Source organism: Chelmon rostratus, chromosome 21 (genome assembly GCF_017976325.1).
Source record: "Chelmon rostratus isolate fCheRos1 chromosome 21, fCheRos1.pri, whole genome shotgun sequence".
Lineage (NCBI taxonomy): Eukaryota > Metazoa > Chordata > Actinopteri > Chaetodontiformes > Chaetodontidae > Chelmon > Chelmon rostratus.
Window position 1 is genome coordinate 6991016 of NC_055678.1, and position 27896 is coordinate 7018911.

A 27896-nucleotide genomic window follows, 5' to 3' on the forward strand; every position below is an offset into this window, starting at 1 on the left:
CAGAGGTGGCGGGAGATTCCATCATGGCCGTGCAGCCGAAACATAACTTGTCCATGGACAGTGCAGCCGAACATGGCTTTCTAAACTTTATTTTCTCCATGCCGGAGAAACCGGACACCACTTTCAGGATATTCGACCGTAACGACTACTACACCGTTCACGGAAAAGACGCCATATTCGCGGCGAAGGAAGTGTTCAAGACGAATGGGGTCATCAAATATTTGGGCTCAGGTAATTTCTATAGCCTAGCTAACTTAGTAGCTAGTTGAAGCGGAGTCTCCGCCTAGCAAGCTTATTCAGTTATTCAGGCTTAGATGTAGCCGCAAGCTAATCTAGCTACACCTGCATCCATTAGCTGCAGCGATGCCAAGTACTGTGTGTCGCTTCATTTCAGCCTTGCTAGAAATGCTGTTTCTGTTATTAATGTGAGCGTGTTGGTCTGCAGGGAGTCGCAAGCTGGAGAGTGTGGTCCTGAGCAAGCTGAACTTTGAGGCCTTTGTGAAAGACTTGCTGCTGGTCAGGCAGTACAGAGTAGAGGTGTACAAGAACCACAGCAAGAGCAGCAAGGAGCACGACTGGAAGGTCGAGTTCAAGGTATTGTGTTCAATGTCCAGGAGTGTCAGTGGTTTCTCATGTATATTTTTAATGTAGATTAGCTGTGTAATGTTCTTGTAGTACTTTCATTGTACCGGTACTCCTTTATAAATTATATGTACTTTGTAGATGCCCTGTACGGTATGCTATGCTTTGTGTTGCATCTTCAATTAGTACTTCATATTGTGGCTCTGTCTAGTCTACATGGCCTAGATGAATGTGACCTAGGCCTGGGTTATATAGTTGAATACAGTGAGACAAATGTATGCATGAATTTATCAGACTTCTTTATGGATCTACAAAAACACAATAATCCATGTTGAAAGTCCATACTGATCAAGTAATCCTGCATCATGCACACATTTTGTTCCTTAAGTTAGGTGTTAAACCACTGAATCAGGCAGGTATGCTCATGTGAGCAACAACAAATTAAGTTACAAGAGAGGCCAGTCTTATTCCTAAAGATGTAACCGGTGTCTGAGATTCACATACACCATTTTATTTGCCCTTCTGTTTGTCCTTCACATCTTCCTCTGAGTCCCAAACAGGATTAACACCTTTTTACCCAAATTAATCGAAAGCTTATTATCTAAGAGACTCTCCAGGGCTCACAGGTCATTATGCTGAGATTGATGAGGACAGTGAGCTGTGCCACTCCAATGCATTACATCAGACGAAGACCCTTCATACATGTAAACAGAGCTGGAAGTAACAGTTATTTTCATTAGCGATGATTCTGCAGATTCTTTTCTTAATTAATCCTCTAAAGCCCACAGCCCACCAGTTGGTTTAAAAGGCACATTTCCTTAAAAAGAAATACCAAAATTACAGCATTTATCAAAGCAAGAAACTGTTAAAACAGAAATCTGTAGATTTTCACATTTGCGACTGTCCTTGAATGAATTATGTGCACTGGGGCCCAGAAAGGTGACTCCAAATTAATGGTAATGTTGCTGCATAACTGTTGTAAATGTTTACTCATACTAAAAAAAAAATCATTGCAGGCTTAAATAAACCAATAAAAAAAGCTTGTTATAATCTCTGTCTTCCTGTCAATCATCCCAACTCTCAGGCCTCTCCAGGGAACTTGACTCAGTTCGAGGAGATTCTGTTCGGTGGCGGGACAGGAGCAGAGGGCTGTGCAGGAGTCGTAGCCGTGCGGTTCGCTACAGCAGCTGACGGACAGCGCACGGTCGGGGTCGGCTATGTGGACGCAGCCCAGAGGAAGATGGGAGTGTGTGAGTTCCCAGACAACGAGATCTTCTCCAACCTGGAGTCCCTGCTTGTCCAAATCAGCCCTAAAGAGTGTCTCTTAGCCCAGGGGGAAGGCAGCACTGATGCCACTAAACTACGGGAGGTATGTGGTTGGCATTTCACACTTACACCGCTGTATGTTCAATAAATCTCCAAAACAACATAAACCAGCAAACACTAAATCATCTTGTGTGCCTCAGCGATATTGGCATTCATGCTGTATTTGTTTGTGTGTATGTGGGCATTTGTAAGGCCACAACTGAGACTTAATGGTGGAGGATGGGTCAGAAGCAAACCCCTGTTGTGTTGTGTTCTTCAAATACATAATTATCTGACTTCTGAGCCTTCAGTGTCCACCGTGCTAAGGTTGAGCAATAATAATAATTCCATTCATAGATAGGGATCCTACATATTTACAGAGTGTTTTTTCCTTACAAAAAATAAAACAGCATGAGCAGTGATTTGTATAAAGAAAATGTATGATTATTTCCATCATCAATTAATCAGACGATTTAGTTTTTTTTAGTTAGTTGATTAATTGTTTAGTCTATAAAATTGTCATAATTTCCCAGACCTGAAAGTTCTGCAGTTAAATGTCTTGTTTTGTCAGACCAAATGTTCAAAGCCAGAAGATATTTAGTTTACTGTCAAGAAAGGTAAAGAAAGGCAAGCAAATACTCACATTTGAGAAGCTAATGAGAGCTAATGTTTAAGTAAAGAAGTCTTAAATTGTAACATTTTCTTGTTGCGTAGTTTTTTCCCTGTCAAGTCATTCATGTGCACGGTTGTGTTGTGGGTCAGTACCCTTACTTTAAAAGGATTCAAAAATTTTAATTTGATGAAACTTGCACGTATGTTGTTTTAAGGCTGCATTCAGATGAAAGTGCTGTGTGAAAGAACGCATTCAATATCATGCAGGTTTTACTGAAACTGGACTTCCTGGCTGCTGTTTCTCCCTGAAACCCCTTGTGTATTTTACTGCAGGGCTGTTTTCAGCCTGAACGTCCACTAACAGCGCAGACAGATACGGTGTGAATGCATGGCGTGATCATCATGTAAACCATTGCTGTTGTTATGTGTTTGTGTAGGTGGTACAGCGTGGCGGCATGCTGGTCTCTGACAGGAAGAGAGCAGAGTTTAGTAGCAAGGACATGGTCCAGGATCTCAACAGGCTGCTGAGGGTCAAGCGAGGAGAGACTGTGGCGAGCAACACGTTACCTGAGCTGGACAAACAGGTGAACAAAGCGTAGAGCTCCCTGACATGCAGGACGGAATCACTTGAGACGAGCTAGAAACCCAATAATTCCACTTAAATCTCCAGAGATCACACAATGCCATCAAGGAAAACACAACAATGATATTAAGTTCTGATCCAAGAAGGAAATTTTAGAAAAGAGGACACAGTCTCTGTCCTTGGTTAACTGATTTGGCTGTGGCGGTGGGAGCGGCACTGAATTCCCGGGGGCATTAATGACAGTATTATAGAGCATTTGGACCTAAACGAACAAACAGTCATAGGAGGAGTCATATTCGACAAGTTTTGCCATATTTTATTTTATTTTATTTTATTTCCCCATTGATCCACTCAGAGCATTTTTGTTTTACAAAGAAAGTCATGTACAGTCTTGATTTCAAATCCATCTTCTCCTCTTTGGCTTTGGACTCGCTGTTTTGAGTACTTTTCAACTTTGGTTTGAATAAAAGGAAGTGGATTCAGTCCAGGTGTTGAAATAGTTGAACCAATTAACATCTAACGTTGTTATTATTAACCAAAAGCAGATCCTCCATCTTGCCCTGCTTAATATTCTCATTGTATCGCCATCCACCACACCAAACTCCATTCTCAAATTAAACATTTTAAAGTTTCTTTGCTTCCTTATGCCAAAGAAACTTTGCTTACACTTTGGTTACATGCCGGTGTAAGCAAAGGGCAGTGGTGGCCTGTAATTTAGGTTTAAAAAAAAAACAAAAAAAAAAAAACGCAAACGAGCTTGACCCCCCTCATTACCACCACTGAGGGGCCTTAACAGGGACATTAACCAGGGCTGCTGCAGGGGAGCGGCTCAGTGGCCTGCAGATGAGTCTGTTTTGTACTGGGCAGCTTCCAGGTGTGAATGTGTGTAACTGGAAATGCAATCAAAAACAGACTCACCTAAGAATATTTTTCAGTTATTTTTACACATGAACCACTCTGTATATCAGCATTAATTAGATTTACTGTACAGCACTCCCTTAAAACGAAAAATGCTTCACTTTTAAAGCTGTTCCCCTTTTGCACCGTTTATTTCCTTCTTCCCAAACAGTGGTGAAGAACGCAAGGAGCAAAATGCCATGAGTTGAACTTCATTAAAACAAAATTATAACAAAATTATGAAATTAATGAGGGCACACAAGACCAGATTGCCTCCCAAGCTACCATATGACTGGTTGCTGAGAAGCAATGTGGTATTTAAAAGGTTATGTTTTTAAAAAGAGTCTGGCGCAGTGTTCATGGCACATAAATCGCACTGAGGCTACATTACATCACTACCAGAGTGCGTGCGAGCGTATATCATTATTATATTACTGCAGATGATTGTATGGATAGGATCCAGTTACATTTCATGTTATATAATAAACAATGCACAATGAAAGGGTTCAAAAAACGCGTATCATTAACCACTCCCTAACATATAAAGTAAAAGGAAGTCATTCTCGCCTGTTGTCTGCATGTACAACATTAGAATAAGAGTTCAACATTAGAAAAGTTCCATGTAGAGAACACCTGCGTGTGGTTTCATTCCCAGGTGGCTATGTCGTGCTTGGCTGCGGTGGTGCGTTTCCTTGAGCTGCTCTCTGATGAGTCCAACTTCAACTCCTTCAGTCTGGCCACTCTGGACCTGGGTCAGTACATGAGGCTGGACAACGCTGCCGTGAGGGCTCTTAACCTATTCCAGGTCAGTGGCAGGAACCAGATCGTAGGAGGCCTCAGTCCCCTCAAGTAACTGTAGTAAGCATTCTCTTTGCTAACTTTTAGAGGTGTCTGCTGGGGCTGTCAGTGAATTTTCTTAATTTGACTTTATGTTTGAGTGGCTGCACTGGAATCACTGCGTGACGGAGGGGAGTCACTCAACCAGTTTACATAATGCAGCAGTTACTGTTTGTTTTTCTTCACCAGAAAAACGGAAAATCTTTTGAAGTCCGACATTTACGTCTATGATGCTTCAAACGTAGATGTGAAAATATTCCAGCTATTCATTCACGGAAGCGTCGGATGGATTCCATTTGTTGCTGTCGGCTGCAAAACTTGAACTTCAAAAACTGGAAAAACTGGAAAATAGGGTCCATAATCAGATGATGCGTGACCAGAATTCCTCCCATTTGTCTGGGACATTAAAATTTTCCAGGTCATGTGGACCAACGCCAACTAGAAACTCTGAAAATCTGAGCTGAAACAAGCGCATAATTTGACAACACAGTATATGACGTTATTTTATTTGTTTATTTTAGAATGTGTAGGTATGCAGATCTTTTAAAATACATGTTTATGTTGAAATAATAATCAATTAGGTTGTTGTGGTGTATTGGTTTTCCCGTTTATGGACATAAAATGTGCAGAAATTGATGTTGGAATTGCCTGAACCTGAGTTTTTTTTCTTAGAAGGAATAATCAGACAAACACGTGCAGTCAGCAGTGAGCAGAAACTGGGACAAAGATGAGAGAGTTGATTGCTCAGTGTACTTTGGATTCTGGGTCAATTTTGAATGACTTCACCAGCGCTCTGTTTTGCTCACAAACCGAACACAACATTTTGACTGGCTTCCTCTGCATACCCACAGCAGCTTTGTTTCACGGCTGCCAAACAGCAACGTATTTTTAAGTTTTGGCCTTTTTTCGAAAAAGAGTTAATGCGTTTGGTGGGAGATGATGCCATGTTTTTTTGGATAAGTTCTGACGTAGCTAACATTTTACCTCAAATGACTAATTAGCTGATTTCCCATACATTTGGATTAAAACCCAGCTTGTGCTTATGTTGTGTGGCACTGGGGATGTCGTTTGAGGAAAAAAACTGAAAACAGCCCCTTCTAGTTCTATTATGGAGGTACAGCCAAGAGTCCATTAGATTAGCTTAGCTTAGCACAGAGACTGGACGTAGGGGGGAACGAACCAAAGTTCAAAACTCCAGCACCTCTAAAGCTCATGAATTAATATGTTGTAGCTGTTTGTTTTATCTGTGCAGGAACACTAGTAAACACTAGTTTAGCCATATGCCCGCCATGATAATTAATGATCTTTAGAGGTGTCACTAGGCAGAGTTTTGGACTTTGTACATAGCCAAGTTAGCTGTTTCCCCCTCTCGTCAGTCTTTACACTAAGCTAAGCTAATTGGCTCCCAGCCCTAGCTTCATATTTAAAGAGGTAAAGATCTTCTCACACTGCAAGAAGCCAAATAAGTGTATTTCCCAAAATGCAGAATCTTCTAAAATTCTCACTGTTATGAAGTCGTTCAAATGTCATTTTCCTCTCTGTACGCTCAGTGTGAAGCTACGGCCTGCAGCTGTTTAGTTTAGCCTAGCTGAAAGACTGGAAACGGCTATCCTGGCTGTTTCTGAAGTTAATAAAATCTGCAGATCAGCACCTCTAAAGTTCACTCAAGTGTTTAAACAACCGCTTCTTCTTATCTCTCAACAGCCAAGCGAATAAGCATAACTATGGCCTTATCCGTCAGCTGTGTCAATAAATCAAGGAAAGGGTACACATGTTAACAAATTAAACAAGATTTAAATGGAGGTAAATACAAAAATTCTACTTTATATTTTGATACCCCTGCAGGCTGCTCCCATCCCATAATTTGACCCACTTTTTTTTTCTTCCTGCAAGTTGTTCAACTGAATAACTTGTGAGAGTCTTCTTTTGTGGCTGCTGATAACACTTTTTGTGGGTGTAGATTACACAGGATGTCCTCAGTTGATTGTACATCTAGGTTATATTAATACATGGTTGTATTTAAAAATGTATCATGTGTTGTTCAGGTTGTTTTTTTTTTGTCCCCAGACATCATCAGTAATGAGATATTCATTGTCATAACATGTTAAGGGCTTTGTAACACTCTATTATAACTGTATCCTCCAGGGATCACCTGATGACACCAGTGGAGCTCATTCATTGGCCGGTCTGTTGAACAAGTGCCGTACACCGCAGGGTCAACGGCTGGTCAACCAGTGGATCAAACAGCCACTCATGGACAAAACCAAAATAGAGGAGAGGTAATACAATGCTGAGATCAAATATTTCTGAGATGCTCAATTCGTATATTAACGGATCTGTGTCTGCTAGAATAAAGGCGACCAAATGACGATTTGTTCCTCTCTTAACTCTCCTGTTCTGGTCCACCTCAGTCCGGGAGTGTTGCAGCGCTGCTCTCCTCAGTGACAGCAGGGCTCAGCAGTGCAGTTTTGCAGTGTACAAGCTTCATTTGTTGCTGGCATGTTCTCTGCAGGTCATACCAGCTCTTGCTAATTAACATTAAGGCCTTGAATGACTTGATGGCAGGCCAAAATTAAACGTGTCTGCTGGTTAAAGTGCTCTCTGCAAGCCAGTGAATGTTTCTATAGCTCCAACATCTCCAACACAGAGACGACTTCGCTGTAGCTGGTCACGACACGGCTCCCAGTTGAACTGTCTTTTATATCATATTGATAATTTAAGTTTATAAACTTATTTCTTTTGAATTGGTTACTTTATTGCATCAAATCAGACAAGACAATAAAAGCACACGGAATAAGAACACGTGTTCAAACATTAGCCTGAGATTAGCAGATTAGTCACAAAGGCAGTCACACGGTTAAAACTAACAACCATTCAAATGCATCATTCCCCAGGAGGCTTGTGAAAAGATTCCACAGCTGCTGTTTCAGTGTGTCGGACACATATTGAACCAACATTTAGGTCAATCGAAGTGTCAAATCAGACTCTATATCAGCCGATACCAAAGGAGCCACATCGGGATCTGGGCCAAAAAGCTTGACCAGGACATCCCAGATTTCTATCTGTCATTTGAAGTAATGGTGTGTGCTGTAATGAGTCGTGTGTTTTTGTTTTAATGTTTTTTTTTTTGTGTGTGTAGGTTGGACCTGGTGGAGAGTCTCGTGTGCGACTCTGAGCTCAGGCAGACCTGTCAGGAGGACTTGCTGCGGCGGTTTCCTGACCTTCACCGTCTGGCCAAGAAGTTCCACCGTCACACTGCGACGATGCAGGACTGCTACCGGGTCTACCAAGCTGTGAGCCACATCCCCGCCCTCATCACAGCCCTGGAGAGATACTCAGGTACACACACAGCTGCTGCTGCTGATGTGTGTTTATGAACTGTACGCTGAGGGGCCAGTTTATTAGGTCCTCTTCTCTAGTGATGTGTTGCTCCAATTTTGGACCTGAGCCCAAAGATGCTCAACAGGTTTGAGATTCCTGTGACTGTGCAGGACACTGAAGTCTGAAAACACATGACTTTACACCTGTATCCCTCAGTGGCAATAAGCTCCTGGTGACTTCAGGGCAGCAGTTCCACCACGGCCAAACAGCTGGTACCATAATGCCCCTTCTACCACATGGCCCTTCAAATAAAGATGCAGACTTCCTCATTCAAAACTACGTGCAACGCAGCGAACAGACAAACTCTCGTTTCCCAGTGTCTGACAACAGCAAAAGATTTCTCCCACTCTGTAAACACGAACAGCTAACCCCCGAGCTAACAATTACCGTTTTGTGAGAAGTACTAGAAGGTTGTATTAATGCATGTGTGTTAAAGCTTACAAGCATATTGCTGCATAGTCTTCGCTAACTACAAACTTACAGAGAGTTTATAAGTTATGTAAGATCTTAACTCCAGGCTTGTGACATGTTTTTTTTATGATGCTGGATGTCCAAGTGTCAAGAAGCTGGAGCCAGGCAGGATGAACTGTATTATGATGTAAAGATATGAATGTTGTTTTTCAGTGAGTATCAGGATGGCCTGTTCCCCCTGGCCCTCGCCATGCTATATTATTGAACACATAAATCAAACTAACCTTTGAGATGGCTGGGAATGCTTCTCTTCGGCGAGGCGTCTGATGTCAGATGGTAGCGATGATGATGATGATGATGTTGCTCATAGCAGGTTGTCCGTCAGCCGGTCTTTGCAAGAGTCCGTTTTGAAAAGAGCTGCTGGGAGGTCGTTGCTTTATAGCTCAGTGACTTTGTGTTGCAGGTTTTGACTCACCACCAATTCCCCATTAAAAGCAAATATGTTCAGTTCCTTTTGTTTGCTTTTCATGAAGTCAACCCTCTCACCAAGCGCCTGAAGAAGTTGCAGCGTATTCAGATGTCATAGCAGGAGTTGGGAAATGCAGTGTTAACTCCTTCCAGTTGCCACAGCTTTAATTACAGAGAGCCGAGAAGCTGCTGGAGCTTGTATGCTACAAAACATTCCCTATGCATCACACTACACTAACAATATGACTCAATGATGCAATCTGTCCATTTACAGTCCAGGTTTGATGCTCCTGAGCCCACTAGACACGCACATTCTTCTTGTTTGCTGAAAACAGCCACCTAACGTGGTCTCCAGCTGTTGTAGCGCATTCATGTCCAATGAGTAAGAACAGTGGCACGATGTAGATATAGATAGATAGATAGATAGATACTTTATTCATCTCCAAAGAGAAATTTGCAGTTCCAGCAGCTCAAAAAGGTGGCCACACAAGGGCATGCAAAAAAAGAACAAGAACACCTTTCAAGTAATGAGCAACTTACAAGTGATGAACAAGTTTCAAGTAAGAGGCAAAAATACAATACAAAATAACAATATAAGAAAAAATAGTGAAATAAAAATAAAGAACTAAGCCATACAGGATAAACATCTGACATGTATGATTGCTTAACTGTAATATGAATTTTCTGGTTACGACATGCCTCGTGTGTTGTAGGTAGCTACCAGGTTCTGCTGGAGGCGGTGTTCATCTCTCCCCTCAGAGACCTGCAGACTGACTTCGTTAAGTACCAGGAGATGATTGAAACCACTCTGGACATGAACCAGGTCTTTCCTTTAGTGTTTCTGTACGCTTGTGCAATGTGAGCATATTGCTGTGTGCATTATATTTGCATATTGTCAAATTGTAATTTTTCTTGGATGGCGTGTGTCACGTGCAGATCGATCACCACGAGTTCCTGGTGAAGGCGTCGTTTGATCCGGTGCTGACTGAGCTGAGAGAAAAGATGGACGTGCTGGAAAAGAGCATGCAGGCTGTGCTGAGCAGTGCAGCCAGAGAGCTCGGTGATCACACACACACACACACACACGTGTCAGGAGGAACTTGTTTAGGTGGAACATTTGACGCAGGGAGGAGGGCAGTGGAGCAGTAAAATGGCTAAATCCCTGCAGAAGAAGCATATTCTTTATCTTTAACTGTTCACCGCTGGAACCAAGCAGGCCTGCCTTACTGCACGATCCGAATCAGATGAAACTTGCTGTTTTCAGAGTGTAGGTTGCTAGCTTGGAGGCTCTTGTTGTTTCATGTAGCGTCTTTGAATGTGAACACGCAGCTAGAAAGGGAGAACAATGGAACGCTTATAGCAACAGCTTACTTCCTGTGAATCAGAGCTGGATGAACGGCATAAGATGGTCGGATGGAGATAATTATTTGCTTTAAATGCTTGAATGCTGTTTGAGCTCATCGTGGCGGCTTTGTGTTTCAGGCCTGGATGCTGGCAAGACGGTGAAGCTGGAGTCAAACGCCATGCTGGGTTTTTACCTGAGAGTCACCTGCAAGGAGGAGAAGACGCTGAGGAACAACAAGAAGTTCACCACGCTGGATGTGCAGAAGAACGGAGTGCGCTTCACAAACAGGTTTGTCTCACGCCGCCAAAATCAGCCTTGCGCGCCCCCCCGGGCTCTTCCCGTCAGCTCATGCTTCGTTTTCTGTCGTGCAAATTTTTCACATGACACGTCCGCAGCAAGCTGAGCTCTCTGAGTGAGGAGTACACCAAGAACAGGGAGGAGTATGAGGAGGCCCAGAATGCCATCGTCAAAGAGATCATCAACATTGCCTCAGGTGAGGAATCTGATCATGTGCCGCTCACTCTGTCCTCACAGCCAGGCAGACAGAAGTAAACTGATCATCTCTTAATTATATGGAATTTGTCTTATGTGACCTTTCAATAACTGATTTAATTGACATTTCCAACTAAGGCCAGTACACTGTACAGTGCTGTGAATCATCCATACAGACTTGGTGTGATTGTGGTCGGATGGCATCCGTTTTAGAGCCTTCACGTGCTGCAGCCCTGCGTCCTCTCTGACAGTTCACATGACGCGTTGATAACTCTGAACCACCAGGTTACGTGGATCCCCTCCAGACGCTGAGCGACGTGATCGCGCAGCTGGACGCGGTGGCGAGTTTCGCCGTGGCATCCGTCTCTGCTCCCGTGCCGTACGTTCGCCCCCGCCTGTTGGCGGACGGCTGCAGGCGCATGGAGCTGCAGCAGGCCAGACACCCCTGCATGGAGACGGACGCAGATACCGCCTTCATACCCAACGACATCACCTTCATCCAGGGAGAGAAGAGCTTCTATATTATCACAGGTGCCCAAACACCTTGATTGCAATTATTATGATAAGAATGTCAAAGCTAAAGGAGTGTGAATTTGTTTTGGGTTTTTTCTGTTTTTTTTTTTCCCGAAGGTTAAAGAAATGACTCAGGCCCTTATTCCTGTTGGTAGTGATCACATTATACTCAGCAGTAGAGACTTTCCCCCTCAGAGTACTAAGATGTGCCAAAAAGATGATTTCTTATGTGTGATAATTGGGTTTTAAATTTGTCAGTTCTGCACAAACAGGGATGTGCTAAAAGTCCTTTAAGTTCACAGTCTAATTCTTGAGTTAAGTTCCTTTTCTGGAACTAGTTGCTGATTAGCTGATGGCTGAATGAGGACACGAACAAAAACGAAGATATGACCCAAGTTGAAGCAGAGGTCATCCAGCTTTAAATATTAAATGCAATCTGTTAAAAAAAAAACAACTTTCTTCTGTGTATCTGTAGTTACCTTACCATCGCACATGAAACATTTTATACAACTCTCCTCTCTTCTTGGCTGCAGGACCAAACATGGGCGGCAAGTCGACGTTCATCCGGCAGGTGGGTGTCATCGCTCTGATGGCTCAGATCGGCTGCTTTGTGCCATGTGAGAAGGCGGAGCTCAGTGTGATCGACAGCGTCCTGGCCAGGGTGGGTGCAGGAGACAGCCAGGTCAAAGGAGTGTCCACCTTTATGTCTGAGATGCTGGAGACGGCTGCCATTCTGCGGTAAGAACAAACGCACCGGCTTGTTCGCGCTAAACAAAGATGATACACAAGCCTGTACTTATCGTCCGTGCCTGCCCCTCCAGCTCGGCCACGGAGAACTCCCTGATCATAATCGACGAGCTCGGCAGAGGCACGTCCACATACGATGGCTTCGGCCTGGCGTGGGCCATCAGCAAACACATCGCCTCCAAAATCGGCTGCTTCTGCCTGTTTGCCACTCATTTCCACGAGCTGACGGTGCTGGCGGCGCAGCAGCCCTCCGTCCACAACCTGCACGTCACGGCGCTGACTTCCCACAACACACTCACCATGCTGTACAGAGTCAAACCAGGTCAGCAGAATATTTTTAGTTGCACATCATGTGGAGCCTCTTTTAAGTATGAATGTGATTCAGTCAGCACCATAAAGTCTCTGACCCAGCCCCCGTTTGTGTGTTCAGGCGTGTGTGACCAGAGTTTTGGGATCCACGTTGCCGAGCTGGCTTGCTTCCCGCCAGCGGTGGTTGCCATGGCAAAGGAGAAGGCCGAGGAGCTGGAGGAGTTCCAGGAACCTGCAGGGGAGCAGTCAGAGAAGGAGGAAGAGCCCGAGGCCAAGAGGCGACGGACGGACAAACAAGTAGGGTGCAGTTTTCAGCATGCTGCCGTCATCTCTCTTTAGATATATGGTCACACATAATAACCTCATGGGCTGCATGCATAGTTGAGGGGTGGGTCGAGAAAAGATTAGAAACAAGAAATGCGAGAACCCAGTGAGAGTTTTCGCCTGATTCAGTAGGCCCCCCCCGCCCCCAGCTCGGCTGATTCAGATTCAGATTGGCTCAACAGTTTTCAACAGAAAAGCTCTAAAAACCCACTGTAATGCACTACCTGCTCAGCATTTCTCAGCTAAAGAGCCAGATAACTGCTCAACGTGTTGGTAGAGAGCTAAAAGAGAGTGAATACTGAACACATATTCGTCAGGTAGCCATAAACATGACTCCAAATTGAATGATAATGTTGCTCAGCGCCTGCTGGGTGTGTGAATAGGAAACTGTCTGCTAACAAGTTCACCAAAACTTGGTAATATGTCTGATATGTTGCGTTTACAGCCCATTTCTGCTGCTCCCGGGTGTAAAACAAACAAAAAAAGGTTAATATTGTGTTAACAGAATATGTAAAGGCACTTTGTCCTTTGGCAGTTGACGCAGTTTCTTTTTAAATACACAAATATTTGCTGAACACCTGCAGTAGCTTTTGAGCTCACTGTAACCCCGAGCTACTGCTTGTCCTTCAGGTGGGGGAACACCTGATCCAGGAATTTCTGGAGAAGGTGAAGTCACTTCCTGCTGCCACCATGACTGAAGAGGAGGTAAAGGAGGAGCTCAGGAGAATGAAGCAAGAGCTTGTTGGCAAAAATAACAGGTACATCAGAGAGATCCTTGCACGCAGCGTTCCTGCAAAAACAGCTTGATTTTTAGACTCACATTAATGTGTTCATCAAGACCAGCAAAGGTCAAAGTTCATATACTGTAGGTAACCACACTAAAGCTCTTGAGTTGTATAGTTTTTCAATAAAGAATTATTTCTGGATGCATTGCACGTTTGTTTTTTTTTTTTAACTAGTTATTGTGCTTATGATGCATGCCCCAAAATTCAGCTAAACATGTCCCATAAATCATGTCTGAATACAAGCGACTGTATGAATAGATGTGAACTTACTTGCATGTAGTCACAAGATAAGTTTGTTTGTTGCAGGCCTACTGATAACAGTTCTCTGAATGTGTCTCGGTGGAACTCAACCTTAAACTATTGATTACAAGTCACCTGATACGTTTGTTGACCCTTAAACAGTTTTTGAACACTTCAAGCCTGTTTGAATTAAGCAGGAGCAGTGAACTGAGGAAGTCAAAAAAGGTTCATTAGGTCTCCAAACAATCTGTGAGAACGATCCATCAATATCTCCTCGCTTTAAGGTCACATGTACATAAATATTGATGTTGTAAACCTGCAATATCACCGCAACCCTAAAGATCATCAGCTGTTGCAGATAAAGGTCTGTTGTTGTTTCTGAACTGCAGTTTTTTAGTGCATGAAGTTGTTCTGTGTACATTTGAATCCTTCTTTGTATTACTGATGCAAGCACTCAAGTGAGCAGTTACTCACCTGCCGTGTCCTGGGGTTCAGCAGCATTCTGCTTTATAAAACCAGTCATTTCTTTGTAATTCTGCAGGATGTGAATTTCTTCACAGCCAGGGAATTTAAAGACAGACACCTCTGATCTAATAAAGTTTTATTTTCTTAGAAATGGCCAGTTTCCTGTTTTTTTTTGTCTTTCTAAGAAAGTATACCCCTTTTTGAATTCCAACTAGCATCTACATAATGGTTATTGAATACTTCACAATATATTAAGTCTAGATGTTATGGTACATGCATACGATTCAGGCTGCATGAGGAGCCACAGTCACCACGATACACGGGGGAGAGAAGGGGGGAGGACGGGGGTGGGGACTGCAGACTGACTCTTCAGTTCCAGTTCAAAGGAGCTCTGACGCCTCCTACTGAAACCCTCTCCACAAAACACTGACTGCATCAACTTAGAAACATATACACACACACACAACTTTCACTGTACACAACACACATTAACACACTCGCATACACACCTTTATACAACTGTGGAGCCCCTCCACCTGCCATTTAAGCTAATATACTGGAGAGGGTTTTTAGTGTTTAAATGAGATTCTCTTTCACAGAAAGAACTTCACCACTGGGACGTTGGAGCTTCTGCAGTTTGCCTCTGTGTCGGGGTGGGAGGAGGGACGCTTACCAAAGAAAAAATAATAATTATAATTATAATAATATATAATAAAATAAAAGACATTCAAATACAGTCAGCTTTTTGCTTGAAAATACAAAACTACATGAGAAAGCATTGAAATAAAATCCATTGATCGGAACATATTTAAAAAAAACAAAACAAAAACAAAAAAGCCCAAGTGCTCCATCACACACACACAATCTTGCTCTTTATCCACACACAACAGAGCAACATCCACCCATCCGTTGCCTGGTTACAACTGCCGGGCAGCCAATGGGGATGGCAGCTGCGAGGAAGCAGGAAGTCTCTTTGACAGCAGTTCTTGTGAAGAAGAAGGAGAAGAAGAAGAAGTGGGCTGGGAGCTGAGGATTAACGCCGGGTGGGGATCTTCACGCGTTGCCAAAGGGGCGCAGGCCGCCATCGACAGCCCCTCTGCAGAGCCCTTCTCTTCCTGTCACTTTGTCTACAGACTGCAGTAAGAAATACTCGAGTGGAATCTCTTGTGGCCGTTCTGTCAGTCTCCCCTCAGCTCCACTGCTCTCTCAGGTGGAGCCTGCCGCCGCTGCAGCGCGTCTGACTGCAGCGGGCAGGAAGCTGCTTCCTCTGCAGCCTCTTTCACCTCGATCCCGTCTGAGAGCGCCGCAATTGCAGAGTCTCTCTGGGTCCTTATGGCTGCAAGTGGATGTGTGTATGTAACTGCGCGCGCATGTGTGTGTTTGTGTGTCTGTGTCTGTGTGCAATGCAATGTGTTTGTATACTTATGTGAGTTTAACTAGACCGGATGCCTTCAGTTATGTTGCAGCGTGTTGGACTCGATGGGCGGCGCTGAGTCATACAGAGTGTCTGTGTCGTGTGTGGGCTCTCCGGCCAGCGTGCACGGGTTGGACAACGTTCCCGCTCCGCAGTCACAGAAGAACCTACAGGAAAAGATATCATGAATTATGAGCGCCTTCAACTAAGAGGAAGGACATTATAAACTACCCTTCAAGTATATAAAACAGTTAAACTACAGAAGTGGTTGCTTTGCAAATAGTGGTCATTATTTTGAATAATGACCACTATGGCAATGGCAATTTTTTGCATTTCACTCTCTGAAAAAAAAAAAAAAATTCTAAATTTAAAATTATATGCTTTGTAGGCTGTTTATAATGGCATACTATGACACATTTTACCCTCACCAAAAAAATTGGAGCCCCTGTGATTTAGATATTGCACTTGGCCATATTGTGATTTTAATTAATTGTTCAGCCCTGTTTTTCACTGTTTTCAATATCAAAAATGAACAGAGCTGGTCATCAGAAAAAAAAAAAAGCATGTCAGAAAGGAACAGAAAAGTCTCACCGATCGTGCCGTATAAACTCTACATCGTGCCCTTGGTGGCATTTTTTGATGCAGTTTACACAGATGGCGTTCCTATCTGTTGTATTACAAGTGTGACATCTGGAGAAACAAGACAAAGCAGATTCATTGACATTAAACATTGAGGAAAAGTAAAAACAAAGACAAATGCATTTTGACAATTACTGATCTAACAAGCATTTAACCATTTCTTTAAGGACCACTGTGTTGGATTTAGTGGCATCTAGTGGTGAGGTTGCAGACTGCAACCAACTGAGCACCCCTCTCCTCAGCGTGCAGGAGAACCTACAATGGTCTCGAAACAGCAAAGATGCTCTCCAGAGCCAGTTTGGTTTGTCTGTTCTGGGCTACTGTAGAAACATGACGAACTCTGTGGAAGAGGACCTGCTCCTTCTGTAAATATAAAAAGCTCATTCTAAAGTGATGAAAACATATTTTCGGGGGATTATATACTAAAGAAAGCACACTTGAATATTGAATATGATTGCATTTCTGCTAATTGATGCCCCTAAATCCGACACACTGGACCTTTAGATTAACCATTTCTTAAATGTAGGGCTGACATTAACAGTTTTACTTAATATTTTTTTATTGTTCTCTTGAATAATCGGTTAATTTTATAATCTTTAAACTTCTTGTTTTGTCTGACCAACAGTCCAAAAGAAATTATACATTTAATTAACTGTTACAAAAGACAAGCAACAAATCCTCACTACTGGAACCAGGTAAATTGGTCATTACTGCTTTAAAAATAACCTCAGATAACAGTTAGCCAGCTATCAAAGCAGCTGAAGAGGAATTCTGTGTATCTGACGCAGTTTACCTGTAGAAGTCGTGCATGGGGTAACTGGTGTAGCTTGAGATCTTGTAGAGACACTGTCCTCTGCTCACTGCCTTCTCGATGGCATCCTGGTTATTCAGAATCTTATTATCTGACAGAGGAGGGACAGAAAGTGAACAGGGGAGAGCGATGAGAGTTTATTATTAGCTTGTAACCGGACCGGGCAAAGCTTTGCTGCCCACAAAGCAGCAGCAGTTACCTTTCATGGTGACGTTGACTCCGGATGCCAGAAACAGGCCTCCAAAGCGATTGTTGAAGATCTGGTTGCCCTCCAGCGTGGCTGTGGCGTGGTTAGTGATTTCAATACCTGGAGAAGAAACAGAGAATCAGCACCACGGGGGGACACTCACACGTTATGTTTGCACACATGGGGTCCATTTGGAATATTAAAAGAAACGCTAACCTGCAGCGAAGCCGTCAAAAATGCGGTTCTTGCGGAGTATTGGATGGCTGTTGGTGCTGATCAGCACACCGGCCTGAGCGTTCCTGAAGATGTCGTTCTCCTCCAGCAGACCTGCAGAGGAAAATATTTCATCGTTCAAAGATACATACAGCAGCACAATAACACCAAAGTAGCAGGTAAAAACATTCACCAATTCTAGGATGTGAATCTGAACACTGAGGTTCAATAATAGGCTGATTGTACAACAAATTATCAGATATTCCACTGGGGAAACTCTCCCTTAGTGTCCTAAAAAGAAGGAAAATTTCAGACTCTATGTGAGGTCTTCTAGGTCTTTGGCTGTTAAAGTGTGTTCAAGCACCTCTGCCTCCATTGAAGATGCAGATGCCTCCGTCTCTGCCGTCATGAATCTTATTCCGTCTCAGTGTGGGGTTGCTGTCCGTCTTGATCCACACCCCGGCCATGGCGTTGTCAAAGATCTCATTGTCCTCGATGAAGCCCAGACCTGTTATGTTAAACAGCTGGATTAGACGTGCAAATACACATACATATGAGACATGAGACAAACGGAGTGAGAAATACAGACCTGAGTTGTAGACTAAAATCCCTCCATTCTGGCCTCCCCATATCTTGTTGCGCCTGATCTTTGGGTTGCTCCCCGTCCTGTCAAAGTGCAACAACAATTATTTGAGTGGAGAAGAAGAAGAAACTTACAAGAATCCAAAATGTTTTTACATGGAGTCATCTGCTTTACAGAAAGTGTCTCATATTTTGTATGATCAGTGATTAAACTGCTGGACGGGGGAGACGTTACCTTATTTGCACACCGGAGTACATGTGATTGTAGATGTCATTGTCTTCCAACACACCGTGCCCGTTGTCATAGAAATACACGCCGACCTTTAGAAAAAAGAAATAATGACAGATGATCATTCTGTAGATTCAACATACACAGTAGACCATACTGAAAGTCAGTGTTCTGTGGAACGGTGGGAAGACTGAGTGAGCTAAAGAGTGTCCACTGGTAGAGATTAGCCAATACCATTTCCACTGTGGGGCTCTCCCTTAGTCTCCCTGCTATATATCTGGGGCTATGTTGCAAATCGGGGTGAGACTCTTGCGTGATCTCGCGAACGCAAGCTAACGTGATTTGGGAGGCAGGGCTGTCTACCACATTCTCAAATGACGTGAGAGCGGCAGTTGGTGGCGGTAGTGCCCGTCTAAGCTGGTTTGCCAGCCACCACAGAAGAGAGTGACAGAAAAACAGGAGGAAAGTCAAATGACAGAAGAATTTGGCCTTATGGCCCAATCCCAAGGTGTTTATATCAACCTTTGACCTTGTGTAATCTAGTCTCCCTGTTGCCATGAATAACACAATTAATATTTCTGTTCACACAGGATACACTTGAGTAAACGTGCATGTAAATGGTGCAGAACACCATCTGTCATCCACGTATATCAACTGTAAAGTTCACCTGGGTTATGTTAACTACAGCTATGATGTATACAGGTTCCTTCAGAAACCAAGAACTAGGTTTAGAAATTAGAAGTTTAAGTGGCTTCAAGGGTTAATTTGATACTTCTAACTAAATGCATAGTATTGTTATGGCAACTAAAAATGTTTCTAGGTTATAGCAGCTCATATGATGGTATCACTTCACTGCAGCTGCTTCTGACACATGCATGTCTTTAGAGTGACACAGGAAAGCAAAGGGCTTTACAACGTTGAACCATGCTCATTTTACCTGTTTGCCACTGTGGATGCGGTTCTTGCGGAGGACAGGAGTGCTGCCTGTGGTCACCCAGACTCCAGCCAGTGTGTTGCTGTAAACTTCGTTCTCCTCGATCACCCCCTGGCCTTTCTCATGCTGAAACACAAAGCAGGATCAGCCGTCAAACACTTCTGACAGGGGGAGTCGTCTCGCTTAGCCAGACCTATCTCCACAGAGCTGCTAAAAGGTAGAGGTAAAGGTAAGGTCTGAAAACGGTAACAGACAGGTAGCAGAAGGATCTATGCCCACCCTATCACAGGCTCATATCCACAGTCTACACCAGGCGAGTTTAAGCTTTTACAAGAAACTGAAAATTATCTGTACTTGCAGGAAATGGGTTATATTTTAACCATACAGATATTTCAAGTAAATCAAGCAGTGTATTTACCACGTAGATGCCCCCATGCTGTCCATCGTGGATCTTGTTGTGCCGTACAATAGGGCAGCTGTTGGTTCGGATCTGGATTCCCGCCAGGGCGTTACCATAGATATCGTTACTCTCTATCAAACCCCGTCCATCTCCAAATATGTACACGCCTCCTTGGTTACCGTTAAATATAGCGTTTCCCCTGGAAATGAAAGAAAAAAAACATCAGTCTTGGAACAGATGTTACGATGCTAACAATGACATTTCTTCGACAACCATATACTTTCTGGTGGTCCACATAGTTTATGTGGAGTCTACATAGTTTTGCCATCTGCACTCTTTTGTAATTTTGCACAAAATCACGAAATAACCTGGACCCCTTCTGTAGGTTTACTACAAATGCTGTCCTCACCGTATCGTTGGGTCGCTGTTGGACGTGATCCACACACCAGCAAAGTTATTGGCATAGATTTTGTTCTCTATAAACTGTCCCCGCCCCTTCTCGTGGACGTAGATGCCTCCTGTTTGGCCATGATGGATCTCACAGCGCACCACTGTGGGGTTGGCGTAGGCCTTCACCTCAAAGCCTGCTATACGGTTTCTATGGATGTTGCAGTTCTCAAAGTAACCCTGAAACACAGATCAGAGGACATGTTAGATGGTCCGTGACGTGTCTTCAGGCAAAAATACATGACATGACGTAGCTGATGCGTATTTACCATGCCGTGATCAAAGGTGAACACTCCAACATCTCGACCGTGGTGGATGTGGTTACGTCTAATTATGGGATTACCGTGGTTTTTCACCCAAATTCCTGCTAGCGCGTTGTTGCTGATTTCATTGTCTTCATAAATGCCCTAAAACAGACGACAAGGCGTGGAGTCAGAAGTGTTTGTGTGTGTTATTGTGCATGCATGGCAAACCATGAGTATTACTATCAAGGGGGGAAAAGTCATTCTTACCTGTGCGTGGTCTGTAATGTACAGTCCAACGTTCTCACAGTCACTGATGTTGCAGTGTTTGATGGTTGGACACGCTCCCTGACCACTCACACACACAGCTGAACCCACTAAACACAGAAGGAAACAGAAGTTTCACATTGCAAGTAGTGACCTTCTTTATCAAATGACCAACAGTCAAAAAACCCCAAAGGGTATTAAATCTACAATGACATAGACAAAAGCAAAGCAAAGGCAAGTACATCCTCACATTTGAGAAGCTGGAATATTTTATGAAGATTGAAAACACTATCAAAATTGCCATTAATCAAGTTTCTGCTGACTGAAACAATATTTCATCCATATGGCTTTTAAGAGATATAATAAGGCATTTTCAAGCACTTTCAAGGTACCTAAACCCAAAACTTCCATACTCTGAAAGGTGTCATAATCACATCTAAGTTGTTACTGCAAATGCAACCACGGAAAATAAAAAAATAAATATCATATTATATTTTCTAGATAGAAAATTCGACACACTACAATAACTCCCAAGAAATAAGTGTTATTGATGATACATGTGATATGACATTTCATTTCGCACACACCTGTGCAATATCACATAAGGCTAGAGGGTGCAGACCTCCACCAAGGCCAGCAATCCACTGTTCTATGATCAAAGCTGCAAGCACAAACTTCACACAGCACAATACTGCTGCTTGTTCTCGTGGGGTGTAAAGTGTGAACATTTTTCCTCAGTTTCTCTGGTGGAGTTTATTGCAGGTAATTCATATTTGGGTGTGAGTAATAGTATACTTGGTTGTTTTCTAATCCACACCTTACTTGGAGAAATAGCGTTATAGTTAAGGTATACTACAATTGCACCGGCTCTCTCTTGAAACCACTGCCTTCCAAGTGCTCCATAACAACTGCTTTCTGTATGAAGTTTGAGCAGCTACATGTGTCGGCAACCTGAGAGGATTACTGGTACCAGTTACTGTGGACTGTTATAAGGAGTCATCATATTTCTACAGCTGGCTATGTTTTATCGTGAACTTTACTACCACCTACTGGATTTTAAGATGTAGGCATTTCTTCCACCTGCACCAAATGCCCTATCTTGCAATGTTGACGAAAGGAAAAGATAATGAGTGAATAATAATAACGATAATAATGAGCAAAGGTGTTCAGATTATTGTGGTCACCCCCGCTAACAAGTGTCGGTGTGTGTGGTACCTGTGCACGTGGAGCGGATGATGCAGTGGTCGATGTTGGGGCTGCAGTTGACGGTAATCTCCAGACAGTGGTGGGCGTTATGGTGCTGCGCTGACTTATCATCAGGATTAAACTGAGGAGAGAGGAGCAGCAGAGGTCAGACAGTGGCTGCGCTCGCTGACAGCACATCAAGCTTCTTTCCACCCACCACCACACTGGACTCTCCCTGCTGGAGGCATCAGTGCCGCTAATACTTGTAGTAGCTAAAAAAACAGTACTTAAACCACAAAACAGTGTTATCCTACACCACAAGAGACATGAAATAATCAATACAACGTGATATACATATTTTTTTACAAGTTAAGAATTTGCAACAGATGCGAAACCTTCACATTTACATTCTTAAATAATAGTGTCTCATAAATTTTACAGCTGGTTAAACTCTACTTACAAACCTACCCGGACAACCAACACAGGAAGTTTTTGTTTGGACCAAAAATTGACACCTATCACACATCAGTCAAACATAATCTTGTAATGTGCACTGTGTAATTGGCATTGCACAACACAATTAGATAACTTGGTCTGATTACATCATCATATCTAATTCCTGAGCTCTTTAATATGGAACACAGTTCTATCTTTTATTTTAAAAAATATAAATTGATTAACAACTGATGAGCAAACTGACCTGAAATGGAAAAATTCTCGACCACAAGACAAAACATGACGGTAAAGCAGCCTTGAGCTTTACTAATATCTCTAATACGTCGGTCACAGTGTCGTTTTCCAAATTTCAAATAAAAATTTTCTAGTCAACCACACAATTTTGTTTTTGTTAGGAAGCCATGAGCATCGTAATAAAGCCCATGTTTGTTGTGCGACTCATTTGAGATATAATCTTATCCTCAACTACAAATAAATTATAAATTAGAGACTAAATCCCTATTCCCAGAGGACCAGTATTACCAGGGGATCATTTGATTTAGAAATTACCCCCCTCAAGCCTGTTTCATGCGGCGCATTTGCACGGGATAAACAGAGTCTGTATTATATTCGAATTTACTGACACTATCCCTGGATATGATGTCAGGGGTCTGCATAACATCGGCTTCCTGAATGACAAGAACAGTGAGCCTCCTGAATATGCACCCAAAATGCTGTCAAAACTTTTATGTGTAATTGCCAACGCAGCTTTCATAATTCTCAACCTGGAAAGAAGCAGAAAAAAAAGATGTGGCGAAAACAAATAACCTTGGGCGGGATGGGACTCCAAATGAGAGAGGACGATTCACATGAGAGTTCAGCGTTAGCCGAAATTCGGTAGGTCATTTGCGGTGGAATTTTTACGTTACAAATTACAAACGTGGCAGATGTGCAAAGAAGGGAAAGGTGAGATCTGTGTTTACCTTGATGGTCATGTATCCCACGTAGGCATCCTCCGAGCCCTCCATGAAGACAAACGTTGAGTCTCTGGTATTCTCTATCACCACCTTGTCTGCTACTTTACCAGGAGCTGAGGGTAAAGCAGAGAAAACTCATTAACACCCTCATACATATGGACACAAACACCACTGAGAGTGCATCCCATCTTAAGAGCGGTATTGATTGCATGCGGCACTAGCATCAAAGTAATGTCTTAAGCACTTTTCAGTGAAGGTACATGCTTACCTGCACCAATCATGGTGATGGGGGACTCTATATAAATCCACTCGTCTGTATAGATGCCAGAGTGGACGAAGATTAGACCTTCAAAGTGGGACTCTTGTACTCCTCCCAGCGCATCCTCAATTGTGTCATAATACTGCAGGAAAAAAAAGCATTAACACTTTCAGGCAAAATATACACACCTACAATTCATCAGATGGCAGCTAAAAAGCAAGCAGGTATTTACATTAGCCAAGCTTTGCATATATGTCAGCGCTATAGCCAGTAAAATAAATCCTGAAGGGTTTCTCTTCAGCTATTAAGTTCTGACTTACCAGCATGTTCTCTCTGCCTTTGTACCTGCCGGGGTTACTGTAGAAATGCTCAGCAAAGCCTGGTTTTACATGAGCACCTTTGTACTGCAACAAGAAAACATCAAGGTCAAAATAGGCTGCTGGTGATCACATCATATATTAATGTTGTCTCTAATACATCCTGGGCATTACAGTAGCCTTTTCCAACAATAATGCAAAAAAAAGTTTAGGAAAAAACTAAAGGGTTTAAGGTTTTTGAACAGAAAACAGAGAGCAAAGAGAACACACTACACAAGAAGGTGACATAAAAGTGGCATAATAATCGTACTCATCAGTGGTTCTTGTGACCTCTTGTTGCATACGTTAGGTTGTGAACACTTACTGAAGAGGCAAATTGATCCAGGAAGGTAAACCACAGGGAAAAGGTTGCAAAAGTCTGAAAATGAATCTTAAGCTAAGTTTGTGCCCCTTAAGTATGTATTTCTGATCCCTGTCTTGTTAACCATCTTGCAAGGCCCAAACACCAAGATAGGAACCAGTGGCATCCATGAATATATACAACCCACAAAACAACAACATATGCAGAGGTACACAATTTCAGATTTCAGTGATAGATGCAACTGAAAAACACTGCATTCCTTAAGTTCTAGACATCACAATTAAAAGCCACTAACAGAAAGTAGGACTGCAGCAAAAACCAGAGTCATGTGATCTTAGCAACAACAAAATATGATCAGTGTTTCATTATCACTTTGAATTTTCTCATCCATTATAATTAATAAAGCAAACATGTTTGTCTCCCATTAGCCTGAGGACCTTAGCCGATGTTTAGTCTGAGGAAAGCCCAGGCATAATTAGATAATGAGATTAACTTCATGGTTAAGAATTTTACACATCCTATTGTTGACAGAGCCTTATAACAACACTGTGATCACATGAAAATGATCTGTCTGTGGATGAACTGAAAGCATTCATTGAGAAACTGAACTTCTGAGAAATACAGTATATACAGGTTTAAAAATGAAAGCAGAAGAACAGGAGTTCACGCTAAGGAACAGCTTTTGAGAAATTCTGATGGAGTGGCTTGTTAGCGTTTCCAGAAAATTACGACTTTAGGTTGAAGAAACACATTAGTAAAAGCACTTTACAAGTCGCTGACAGTTTATTTTTCATCTGCTTGTTGTTGCTTAATCAAGCACTCTTTCCCAGGTGCTTGTCCATGTTATACAGTCAAATGATGACTAAGCGTCCATCTCTCTCAACACATATTGTGAAATTTAAAAAAATAAATATACATACACTGATTGTTTGTGTGTGTTAAATCTTTTTGCTTGACAGACACCTTCCCTCCGAGTAAGATATTATCTCCCTAGTGAGTGGTATGGATTTTATTGCTAAGCCATATATGACTTTGCAGAACTGCATCAAGCATTCAGCACTTCTGAGGTTACTTTCTTCTTCACAATAAAACAACACACAGAAAACTATGAGGGCAGACTTACCAGCTGTTGAAAGCTCTCCTTCCAGGGGTTTGGGTGTTCATGCTCCTCGGGGCTGACCTGGTAGAACCTGCCTGGCTCAGGGTGCATCATAGGACGTGTGTACTCGAACACCTCCATATATAGGCGCTTCCTACAATATTAAATACCACATACAACAAATTTCAGTTGTCTGCATTTTTTAATGCAGTTCAAAACAGGAAAGTTTCCATCTCATCAGTGGCACTGACCATAGGATGGGGTCGTTGGCAAGCTGGCTGAATCTCTTGCAAACACAAGCTGCCTGACAGAGGTCCTGTTCTAGTAGGTAGGAGAATATCTTCAAAACAACCTCGTCTGGAAGCTTCTGCTGCAGATATTGCTCTGCTGGGGCTGCTAAAACACACAAATACACACATAAACACTGACAATGTAAGCTTTAGGAAAAATAGTTTCACCCCAAACACAAACTATGGAGTCATGCTGTTTAATGGATTGCAACATAAGATTTTACCAGCACACACAGAAAAATCAATAAAGATTCAAAGGAAAATCAACAACAACAAAGAAAATCCTAACGCTCTCCTTGCCCCAGTTGCGGAGATTTAACACACACCTGGCAGGTCGTGGCTCTTACCGGACACTCGTGCCCGCTTGGCTCGATGGCCAAAGGCCTCTGTTGATGAAGTGGAAGCTCCCTGTAAAGAGGGGAAATGGGATATCAACTTCATGCCAAGATTCAAGCACTAAGTAATCAACTGGAAAATTTACTGCTTTGCTACAAAATCATTGTTCCTTCAGAGGAGAACACAATCAATCACCAATTCCCTCTCATTCACACACATTCATACGATGACAACTGTAGACATGCATACTGCAGTCAATACACAAGAAATGCACTCAAATGCTTCAGTCTAACCTCCATTGGGCCCTTGCTGGGGCAGGCAGAGGCGGTGGCAGAGGCAGCAGCGGTTCTCTTAGGAAGCAGGGTCTTGCGCCGAAGCTGGTAGGGACTGTTCTGAGCTCCTGGGCCGGACTCCTCAATAGCCATCTCTGCTGCAGCTGCTGCAGGAGCCTCCTCATCTAGACAGAAAGGCAAACAGATTTCCTATACATACACATTTTCCTGAACTGGCACTTCAATGCACAAAGCTGCAGTAGAAAGCAAGGCCATGCAATTAAAAAGAAAACAAAAAAATGGGTATTTCTCTGAAAAGAAATACCAGTATTAATCTTTCTTTTTCTCAATTACACAACTTTAACTTCTTTATTATTTAGAGCACACACTTAAAACCACTGAGTCTCTTTACCATTAATGACACAATGGTATTCATTCAGCTCACATGCAGTATTCACACTGCGCAGGCTAACAGACAGGGTGATAGTTGGTAAGGCAGACAAAGGTTAGTGATTGATAATGGCAGATGCACCTCCTGCAGCCACATTTCATGTCCAGTCAGTCTTTATTGATATCGGGGAATGTGTATTTGTGTCTGGGTCCTACATGAGCAGAATCAGACTCATCTTTTATGGGGCTGTCAAATGAAGGGCCGCAGATGAAGTCTATCAAACGTGCGGCTAATAGCTAAAAACTGAACTGCGTAGCTTGCAAATCCGCGGTGTAAACAAATCGAGCTACGGCTAACAAGCACCGCGAACAAGGAAGAGGATACGGGTTCAATCTGCTCGCGACGTTAGCTTTAAACTACAGCCACAAGCGCATAAAATGGACACGGTGAATTCATCCAAATCACACCGTATCATCTATCACAGCTGATCTATGTGGCCTCTTAAAGCTGGGGGAGCTAGCTAGCATTGCCCCCATTCGCTACTAATGTTTTTGTTAACGTTACACCCCAAAAATGGCAGTCCAAAGACACCGCAGATTTACACCCTCAGAATCGGTAGTGACAGCTGGGAATGCAACGGCCGAACAGACACGCAGATTGTGGTTAGAGCGTGTGAAGTCGATCCCTTTGCCTCCAGCTGAGGTTACCTGAAGAAGAGCTATTAATGTTGGCCGTTTAGCTACATACGCATTACGTTAGGCGAAGACAACCCCCAACATCCACATAACCTAGTCAGCTAGCTAGCCGTGTTAGCTAGCCCCAATCACTCAAGCCAAACAAAGCGCGGCCTGGCCTAAGCCACAGAGCAAGAAGCCTCGGTTTTTCCTGCTGAACTCGCCGTCCCAAGGTGTGGAGAACAGGCCACTAGCAAAAAACGAGGGTTATGTGAAGACTGTTCAGGCCTGGCACGGCGCCGTCTTAAATCATTAGCTGACCGCGGCCTAACTTACCTCTATCCCCGTTGTTCCGTTCGGGCTGCACCGGGCGCGGCCTCGACACTCGCCTGGGTCTCCTGTTGGTGGCTCTGACGGAGTTCATCTGGGGAGTTGGTTGTTGAAAAATAGACTGCTATCCTCGACCGCCCGCTTCTAAATTTAGCCCTCGACCCAAACTACCACCCGGACAGCCTTTTTCCCCGATACACCCAAACAACTGCGATCAAAACCCGCTGGTATTTGGGGTGTAATCGCTTTTTTTCCTCCGTGGTGTTACAGCTCCCCCCGTATTGCTTCTCGGTGCCAGCTCCGTCTCAG

General features: G+C 43.1%; 2 protein-coding genes across 5 annotated transcripts; one reads left to right on the top strand and one right to left on the bottom strand.

Moving 5' to 3' along the window:
- msh2 (mutS homolog 2 (E. coli)) lies at positions 1-14441 on the top strand. Its single transcript, XM_041962257.1, has 16 exons — positions 1-231; positions 446-594; positions 1667-1951; positions 2937-3083; positions 4635-4784; positions 6962-7095; positions 7956-8155; positions 9790-9899; positions 10013-10136; positions 10559-10709; positions 10817-10914; positions 11199-11444; positions 11960-12164; positions 12248-12495; positions 12604-12779; positions 13437-14441. Exons 1-16 carry the CDS (start codon positions 24-26, stop codon positions 13611-13613), a joined length of 2808 nt encoding a protein of 935 aa, XP_041818191.1. The 5' UTR covers positions 1-23; the 3' UTR covers positions 13614-14441.
- Positions 14421-27892, bottom strand: fbxo11b (F-box protein 11b). 4 transcript variants are annotated; one of them, XM_041962256.1, is made up of 22 exons: positions 27594-27892; positions 26214-26377; positions 25932-25992; positions 25546-25687; positions 25319-25448; positions 23838-23921; positions 23527-23659; positions 23265-23371; positions 21877-21988; positions 20665-20771; positions 20422-20559; positions 20115-20332; positions 19724-19904; positions 19309-19431; positions 18378-18463; positions 18150-18226; positions 17925-18068; positions 17564-17674; positions 17360-17467; positions 17143-17251; positions 16302-16400; positions 14421-15877 (listed from the first exon to the last, which is right to left on the bottom strand). In XM_041962256.1, the coding sequence occupies exons 1-22, from the start codon at positions 27679-27681 to the stop codon at positions 15748-15750; spliced, it is 2652 nt and encodes an 883-aa protein (XP_041818190.1). In that variant the 5' UTR covers positions 27682-27892; the 3' UTR covers positions 14421-15747. The 4 variants fall into 4 exon arrangements, with proteins under 4 accessions (XP_041818190.1, XP_041818189.1, XP_041818188.1 ...); XM_041962255.1 differs by having other exon boundaries at positions 25546-25690; XM_041962254.1 differs by having other exon boundaries at positions 25911-25992.
- Between the last annotated feature and the right edge of the window lie 4 nt (positions 27893-27896).

Bases quoted from the DNA above. Each gene is read 5' to 3' on its own strand.
- msh2 (XM_041962257.1), top strand. From the start codon at position 24: ATGGCCGTGCAGCCGAAACATAACTTGTCCATGGACAGTGCAGCCGAA. The intron at 10,137-10,558 runs GTGATCACACAC...TTTGTGTTTCAG, and splicing joins CAGTGCAGCCAGAGAGCTCG to GCCTGGATGCTGGCAAGACG. The intron at 12,496-12,603 runs GTCAGCAGAATA...TTGTGTGTTCAG, and splicing joins GCTGTACAGAGTCAAACCAG to GCGTGTGTGACCAGAGTTTT.
- fbxo11b (XM_041962253.1), bottom strand. From the start codon at position 27,681: ATGAACTCCGTCAGAGCCACCAACAGGAGACCCAGGCGAGTGTCGAGG. The intron at 23,660-23,837 runs GTAAGTCAGAAC...TTTTTCCTGCAG, and splicing joins AAGGCAGAGAGAACATGCTG to TATTATGACACAATTGAGGA. The intron at 19,432-19,723 runs GTAAATACACTG...TTTGTGTTTCAG, and splicing joins AGCATGGGGGCATCTACGTG to CATGAGAAAGGCCAGGGGGT.